Source organism: Lathyrus oleraceus, chromosome 6 (assembly GCF_024323335.1).
Source record: "Lathyrus oleraceus cultivar Zhongwan6 chromosome 6, CAAS_Psat_ZW6_1.0, whole genome shotgun sequence".
NCBI classification, from domain to species: Eukaryota; Viridiplantae; Streptophyta; class Magnoliopsida; order Fabales; family Fabaceae; genus Lathyrus; species Lathyrus oleraceus.
In genome coordinates this window covers 6,573,923-6,582,500 of record NC_066584.1, presented here as the reverse complement: position 1 = coordinate 6,582,500, position 8,578 = coordinate 6,573,923, and the positions used below count along the sequence as shown (strand labels likewise).

The 8,578-nt window shown below is 37.0% G+C and overlaps 1 protein-coding gene across 1 annotated transcript; it reads right to left on the bottom strand.

Annotated features, from left to right (window-relative positions):
• Positions 1-2,773: 2,773 nt before the first annotated feature.
• Positions 2,774-6,815, bottom strand: LOC127092507 (1-(5-phosphoribosyl)-5-[(5-phosphoribosylamino)methylideneamino] imidazole-4-carboxamide isomerase, chloroplastic). The gene is made up of 12 exons (XM_051031399.1): positions 6,592-6,815; positions 6,438-6,499; positions 6,119-6,329; positions 5,150-5,235; positions 4,315-4,416; positions 3,932-4,065; positions 3,806-3,854; positions 3,508-3,736; positions 3,323-3,433; positions 3,169-3,250; positions 2,981-3,076; positions 2,774-2,882 (listed from the first exon to the last, which is right to left on the bottom strand). Exons 1-8 carry the CDS (start codon positions 6,680-6,682, stop codon positions 3,560-3,562), a joined length of 912 nt encoding a protein of 303 aa, XP_050887356.1. The 5' UTR covers positions 6,683-6,815; the 3' UTR covers positions 2,774-2,882; positions 2,981-3,076; positions 3,169-3,250; positions 3,323-3,433; positions 3,508-3,559.
• Positions 6,816-8,578: the final 1,763 nt, after the last annotated feature.

Sequence of the window (8,578 nt, the reverse complement as noted above, 5' to 3'; positions counted from 1 at the left end):
TATGATCCTTAAACCAAGGTATAAAACATCGATTGTGCTCTCGTACTATCTAATTTTCATTTCTATTGGGATTTAAACCTCGGAGAACATCCTTGTGAATTTCAACATACGGCTCAACCTCATTCTCATTGTGCAGAACATACAAATGCACTTGATCCCGTTCGACCCTTAATACTGCCACAATTTTATTTCCAATTAGATTTTTTCCTTCTTTCTTTTCGACAAGCTGAGACTTGGGGAGTCCGATTGACTGAACATTAGACAAATATTTAGTACAAAACTCAATCGCTTCTTCAACAATGTATCTTTCAACCATACAACCTTCTGGTCGACTTCGGTTCTTCACGTATCCTTTTAATATTTTCATATAACGTTCAACAGGGTACATCCATCTCATATAAGCTGGTCCACACAATTGTGTCTCTTTCACAAGATGAACAACTAGATGTACCATTATGTCAAAAAATGATGGAGGAAAAAACATTTCAAGCTCACACAAAGTAATAACGATTTCTTTTTGCAACATTGGTAAGATCGCAGGATTGATCACCTTACTGCAAATTGACTTGAAGAAAGAACACAACTTAGTTATAGAGCTTCTTACTTTTTCTGGAAGAATAGAACGTACACCTATTGGGAGAAAATGTTCCATTATAACATGGCAATCATGGGTCTTTAAACTCTTTAACTTGAGGTCTTTCATAGACACAAGTCTTCTAATATCTGAAGAGTACCCTTCTGGAACTTTAACTTCACTTAGAAACTTACACAATGTTTTTTTCTCCTTTCTAGATAGAGTATAAGCAGCAGGCGGTAGATATGTTCGTTTTCCTTTCTTCAAGGGTCCTAATTCAGTTCTTATTCCCATCGCTATCAAGTCCTTTCTTGCCTTAAGGCCATCCTTAGACTTTCCTTGTATATTGAGTAACGTGCCAATAACACTTTCAAATACATTTTTTTCAATATGCATAACATCAAGAAAATGTCTCACATACAAGGACTTCCAATACGGCAATTCAAAAAAAAACTGACCTCTTCTTCCACCCACTTTTGACAAGTGTCTGGGCAAAAGGCTTGCCAAACTGAGTATCCAAATCTTTCACCTTTTCAAAAATTTGATCACCCGTCAATATAGGTGGAGCTCTGCCTTGTTCTGTCTCTCCATTGAACGCCTTTCTCCATCCACGGTAGTGATGATTTGAATTTAAGAATCTCCGATGACCGAGAAAGACATTCTTCTGACCAAACTCCAAGCGCTTCCAATCTGTTTTATCTTCACAAATAGGACACGCACATTGACTTTTTATGCTATACCCTGATAGATTTCCGTATGCTGGAAAATCATTAATTGTGCCAAACAACATCGCCCTCAAGTTGAAACTTTCTTTCCTATATCCATCATAAACCTCCACACCGGTCTCCCACAAAATCTTTAAATCTTCGATTAAGGGCTTCAAGTACACGTCTATGTCATTCCCTGGTTGTTTAGGTCCAGAAATCAACATAGACAACATCGTGTACTTACGCTTCATACATAGCCATGGAGGTAGGTTATAAATCATAATAATCACAGGCCATGTACTGTGTGAGATACTCTGGATACCGTGTGGGTTCATTCCATCAGTAGATAATGCCAAGCGAAGGTTTCTTGATTCTTCTCCAAATTCAGGATAATCATTATCAATTTCAACCACTGTGGTGAATCTGCCGGATGTCGATACTTTCCATCTATAATTCTTTCATCTGCATGCCAGGTCAAGTGTCTTGAATCGGTTTCACTACGAAACATGCGTCTAAATCTCAGAATAACAGGAAAATACCACAAGACTTTTGCTGGAGACAACTTGTTCTTATATCGCGAGACACCGCATTTAGGACACTCATTTAACGATGCATACTCATTTCGAAACAAAACGCAATCGTTTGGACATGCATGTATCTTATCATAGCTCATGCCAATAGAGCACAACATCTTTTTGGTCTCATATGTTCGATTGGGAAGAACATTATCCTCAGGAAGCATATCTTTCAAAAGGGCTAATAACTCTGTGAAACTTTTATCCGACCATCCATTGCCCGCCACTACAACAAACAAGATCTTAGACAGCGCTTTTTTTAGCCTTAGACAGCGCTTTAAAGCGCTGTCTAAACCTCCGCTGCTAAAGGTTTAGACAGCGCTTTTTTAAATCTTAAAAGCGTTGTCTAAGCCCCCCCCCCCTTAGACAGCGCTTTGGCCAAAAGCGCTTTATAAGACCCTCTTATTTTAAATTTTTTAGGTATACCTTAGACAGCGCTTTTGAAAAGCGCTGTCTAAGCCCCACCCCCTTAGACAGCGCTTTGGCCAAAAGCGCTTTCTAAGACCCTCCTATTTTAATTTTTTTAGGTATACCTTAGACAGCGCTTTTCAAAAAGCGCTGTCTAAGCCCCCCCCTTAGACAGCGCTTTTGCCTAAAGCGCTTTCTAATCCCCCCCTTAGACAGCGCTTTTTACAAAAGCGCTGTCTAAGGTATACGAAAATTTTTGAGGCTTTTGTTTTAAACCACATTTTTTCCAGGTTTATAAACCAGAATTTCTACCTGTTTTCAACCAGATTTTGACAGACAATTATCACATTTTATATATGCCATTTTGGCCTTTTTTCTACCAATTTTTGGCTAACAAATATATATATATACCAATTCAAACCAATTTTGCCTTAAATGTATCAAAATATATACAAATTATGTACACATTTACAAGTCATAACATATACTACAAATGTACACATTAATTACACAAATTTATGAACAAACATCGAGCTTTATCATGAATTGACACCACTCCTCTTTGATTTCGTCCACTTGATCCTTTGTATAAAATGCACACTTGAATTCATCAAAGTACTACATAATAATATAACATATTTTGAATTAATTCCAACTATTTAATTATATGAGATATGTGTAAATATAAAAATAACTCATAAGTTAGAAATACATACATCGGTGGGAATCTTTAATCGGCCCAAAGCAAGAGTATCTCGCATAAACCTCAACATGAAATACCCGCAATCTATTTGATTACGTTGTTGAGGACACTACATATGAAAAAAAAAATATGGATTATAAATCCTAAGTTTTATCAAGTGTCATCACTAATATATAAAAAATGTGGTAATTAAAAATATACCGCCACTTTAATCCATGTAATGGAGTTGGCGTCCCTCCTTGAGGTTTGGATATCTCGTTGGGCCCGAAAAGCTTGTAGGACGCTAATAAAATAAAAATGAAGCAATTAGAACAATTCACATAAACTAAGAAAAATTTTGAACATTCTCACTTACGTGTCAATTAGGACCTTCATATCCGGGTATGTTGTCCAATCATTTCCTAACGAGTCAAGATAATACACAATTTCTCGGATAGGATTGATTGCGAGCAACAACCAATGTCCACTGTAATGATTAGGCAAATGTTAGATGGTAACTTGGAAAATAATTATAATAGATGAATTTAGAATGAAACAAACCTTGCTCAGAGCACATCCACCCCTGCCCCCAACAATTCTCAACGATGCTTACTTAAGCCACGAGGACCTTTTGTTGGTTATGCCAAGCTACAACATCTTCATAAGCCAGGTTTCCTCCAAAAATGTCCAAGGCACTTCCTACGGTAACATCGACATTTTCCATTCCCGCTGTTTTTATCCTCTCTAAATCATCCATCACAGTCACACCACCAGCATAGGTGACAGGAATCTGACAATAAAAATGCATCAGAAATATGCATATTTCACATGAAAGTAAAATCAAGGGTGCGCTACCAACCGGTGAATAGTTGCCAAGCAGAGCCACGAGCTCTTCATCGATTCCCAACCTACAAGGAGCAATCATTCACCATCAAAATCTGTCTTTGTATGTAATTACCTTTAGACATTAAAAGTTGTTACTTACTTCTTTCCTTCAACGTCCACACCATGAACCAGAAACTCGTCGGCAAAGTTAGCAAGAAACTGCATTACTTCAGCATCAAGTGACACGTCATTGAACTTCTGCCATCTATCGGTGACAATTGCATATTTACCATCCTGAGGACTGGAAACGATAAGTGCTTGAAAAAAAAGTTCAATTAAATGATCAAATGCATTGAAGGATTGAGACCCTTAACATCATAGATTGTTTCGTTAACATGTATATCAAATTATGAACACCCGAAATAGCATTGTGAATTGAATGCTTAGCCTGTTTTTTAAATATTTCTTCTTTCTAGTTTCTCCATGCATAACCTTTTCTCTTAAATGCAATTCACTTTCAAATATAGAGTGAACAATTTGTACCTTTTTCCTGCAACTGAGATCCAACACAAGCCTCTCTTTTCCAACAATGCGAACAAGATCTTTAAGCCTTTCAAGATCCATTTGTCCATTATTGAATACATACTGTAAAGATTGAATCAATAAATACATGGATAGAAATGGAATAACTTCCTATTAACAAATACCGCATGTTTTTCCCATAATGTAATTGATAGGTTGCATTAATACAGATCAAGATTTGAGACCATGCAAACTAATGTGCTTTTCTTGCCACTTACAAATATATATACTTTTCTTTGTTTTCATTATCAATCATCAAATTTTAGACTTAAAGTAAAATAAATGAAATAAAAAACTCACAGAAACTGTTCTCGTAGTACAGTATATATCTTCAAAGAAGGTTTGAGAGTAGTAAGACCTATGAATCTATACATGTTTTATGAGAAGATTTGAGTCGTAAACCCATCTATATACACATTTAGTACAACATATTTTCTCAATGGACAAATGTTAATGTGAAGTAAATGATTGATCCAACGAGTATTTAGAAAGAATAGATGAAAACAATGTGAATACTATTGAGAAAAGTCTCTAGATCAATGTGACCTTAAGGGAATAATACAGAGTACAATCCGCTAGCAATGATCGAGAGTGCCTTCAACTTTCTCAGTTCTGACTTATTTCCAGATTCCACTAATTCACTTCTCTGTCCTTTTTTATAATATCACATCCTAACCCCTTCAACGAACTAAGGCTAGCTAACTAACTATGATTGGCCAGCTAACAAACTACAATCACCTATCGTAATTTGTAAAAGTTGAATAACCCAAAGAAGGAGAGAAGATATATGACTTACAGATGTCACAATGACATGGCTTGCTCCTTCCTCAATGTAACTCAAACAATTGTCAGAATTTATTCCCCCTCCAACTTGCAGACCTCCTAAATTATACCATTCATCCACAATAAGTTTAGTAGAAGAAAAATGAAGAGCTTGAAAGATATCATCAACCATGAAAGACAGAGGCAGTGCAAAACAACTTGAAAGCATTCTCCCATGTTATACTGGTATTGACAAATATAGGCATGAAGTCAAAGACATTTTAATAGTTAACCACCATAAGAAGTTAAATATCAACAAATGATCCCTAGTTCCTAAAATCACCCAATAAAAAGTTTTCAATAACAATCACAAAGAATGTATAATTTGAAATTAGTCATATTATTCATGTCATGTAACTTCTTCACTTTTTTAAAATTGGCCATTGATCACTCTACATAAACATAGGTGCCACACCCATCTCATTAGATTTATGGTTACAAAATTTCTTTCTTCTAGTCAGTATTGCCAAATATCGGTCATGGGGAACTGCGGTGGCAGAGTTTTTGACAACCTCCATGGTCAATTTGCCAAGGGTGGTGTTTTATGGCAGCTTAAAAGTGTGGAATTTTTGGCTTTCTTCCATATGTGACATTATTTGAAAAACTGAGAGTGCAATACCTCCTAGATAGCTATGAAGCACGACCACCGGAAACACAACACCGACACTAACACATCGACACCGACAATAATTTAAAAAATGAATTGATTAAACTTAATAACAAGTGTCGGTGTCGGCCTTTTTTTCAGAGATGTCGGTGCTAAATAGCTAGATAGTAAGTCAAAATTAATCATTTTTTCATAATCTTCTAGTGACATTAGTTAAAACTGAAAACTAATAAACACAATGAATATCACCTTCCACCTAGCATCAAATTCTAGAATAAATTAGTATCAAACATGAAAGATAAAAGGAACAAAAATGTTAGCATCAAACTAGAATACCAGGATAAGCATGCAATGCCTCAAGGGAAGCAGCTTTACTCAAAGGATCAGCACCAAGCATGATAACATGACCACCTTTGAGTCCATCTTGTTTGTAAAGTGTGGCATACTCAGCTGCTGATTTATCAGACTCAAAATTGGTAATTGGATCCGACCCATCATCCCCTTTCAAATCTTTAAGGGTTGACCCGACAATTTGTTTCACTTTCCCCTGCGACAAACACAACGAATAAACCTTAGCTGACATTCCCCCAAAAATGGAACATAAAAATAGGTCCTTTAATGCAAGTTAATTTTTATAATGAAAAAAGGTGGTTACCTTGTGAATGTCGATGCAAGGACGGAACTGAACGGCGCATTGAATTGAAGGTGTAGATTTTCCTGTTGTTGTTGAATATAGAAAGAAGGTTAGAAATTAACATAAGAAAGAAACGGTAGATAAAGAGAAGAGAATGGAGGAAGAGAGAAGTTACTGGAAGGTGAATATGAAGGAAGATGATTGGAGCGGAGAAGTGGGGAAGATGAGAAAGCTCTTATGGAACAAGAGGAAGTGAGATTGCGCATTGAGCTCGAAAAGAAGCTATACGGACAAGGTTTAGGGAGGTGCAGCGTCGAGTAATGTGGTGATGGAACTTAAGTTGACACAGAAACATAAACTAGCTCAATTGCATTTTAACCTAATTCAATCCTTAATTGAAGTGCTTTGTGGAAAGCGCTTTCTAAGATATGCCTTAGACAGCGCTTTCCAAAAGCGCTTTCTAAACCCCCACCTTAGACAGCGCTTTTGGTTTTAATTTTTTTTTTAATTGAAAGACTTTAAACAGCGCTTTCTCAAAAGCGCTGACTAAGGTCTATATTTAAAAGCGCTTTCTAAAAGCGCTGTCTAAGGGGGGGTCTTAGACAGCGCTTTCTAAAAGCGCTGTCTAAGACCCCCCCTTAGACAGCGCTTTCATTATTTTTTTAGAATATTTTCCGTGTTTTATTTTTATTTTAACCTTAGACAGCGCTTTCTTTTAAAAGCGCTGTCTAAGATGCGCTGTTAAAAAACCTTTTTGGCGTAGTGCGCCTTTAAGTTGTACAACTTTAATACCGCAGACAATCTTGTGAATTTAGTGCAACCATCATACAAAGGTTTCTCCGGATCACTTACCAACCTCTCAAACATTTCGGGACAATCCTTAAGATCTCCTTCAAGTGCTTCTGCAATCTCTTCAACTCGATCACAATCGTATGTATCTGCGCCACTATAGTTTGAGGCATAGGTCGTACTATCCCCCGGTTCAACATTCTCGTTACTTTTCTCACCATGCAAATTCCAACATGTATAACTTCGATCAATTCCATGCCTCATTAGATGCGATGTCAACTGAACTGCGTCAACCCGTTTCCCATAACAACAACCCAAGCAAGGACATATCATTCTACTGGGGTCTTCGGCGTGCGCAACGGCAAACTTAACGAATTCTGATACCCCATTCTCGTACTCTCTCGACAATCGATTGGAAGACATCCATGTATTATCCATTACTAATTAGAATAAACAAAAAACAATTTCAGAAGAGAAACCAATTTCAGAAGATACTCTGTGCAGGGTATTCATGTCTCCATTTACTCTATCAAATAACATCCATACCTAAACTTCTTAAGTTACTAGCTACGCTATGTACGCTAAGTTACTAGAATCAAAGGTTTCTAATGTCTCTATAATGCAACCATAACCGAACCCTAACAACAGTCTTTGAATGTGATTCATAGCGATATCAAATTCAGCAATTTAAAAACCAACCGTCAATTGCCTAATAAACCCAAACTATTTAAATGACTATGAATATTGAAACTTTACAGGTCGAAACAAACGTAGCATAGACAACAATAACATAAAACTGAAATGGGGCAAAGCTAAAACAAAGCAATAGTGCAAGTAATAATGTATGCATCGTGTACCTTTGATTGGTAGAAGGAGGAAACGTCGTAGATCTAACAGAGGTGGAAGGAGAACGCCTTAGAACCCTAACGTGTAAAAGAATGAAAATAACAGAGAGTGAAATAACAAAACGCGCAGTATGTTATAATTTTAATGTTTACTAAAGGGGACCTTAGAGGGCGCTTGTGGAAAAAAAGCGCCCTCTAAAGGGGGCCTAAGAGGGCGCTTATGGAAGCGCTCTCTAAGGCTTTCCAAAAGCGCTTTATAAACTGGAAATGCACATGGACTTATAACAGCGCTTTATTAAAAGCGCCCTCTAAGGGTAACCTTAGAGGGCGCTTTCTAAAAAGCGCCATGTATTGTTGTCCCTTTATCTCCTCCTTATTTTTTCGCTTCACCTTAGAGGGCGCTTTATTACAAAAGCGCCCTCTAAAGTGCGTTGTCTATTGCTCCTTATTTTTTTGCTTCACTTTAGAGAGCGCTTTTGTAATAAAGCGCCCTCTAAGGTGCGCTGTCTATTCCAGTTTTTGGCGTAG

Excerpts from the sequence above, each read along its gene's own strand:
- LOC127092507 (XM_051031399.1), bottom strand. The coding sequence starts at position 6,682 with ATGCGCAATCTCACTTCCTCTTGTTCCATAAGAGCTTTCTCATCTTCC. Across the intron at positions 6,330-6,437 it reads CTTGCATCGACATTCACAAG|GGGAAAGTGAAACAAATTGT; the intron begins GTAACCACCTTT and ends TGTTTGTCGCAG. Across the intron at positions 3,737-3,805 it reads TGCTTGGCAACTATTCACCG|ATTCCTGTCACCTATGCTGG; the intron begins GTTGGTAGCGCA and ends TTTTATTGTCAG.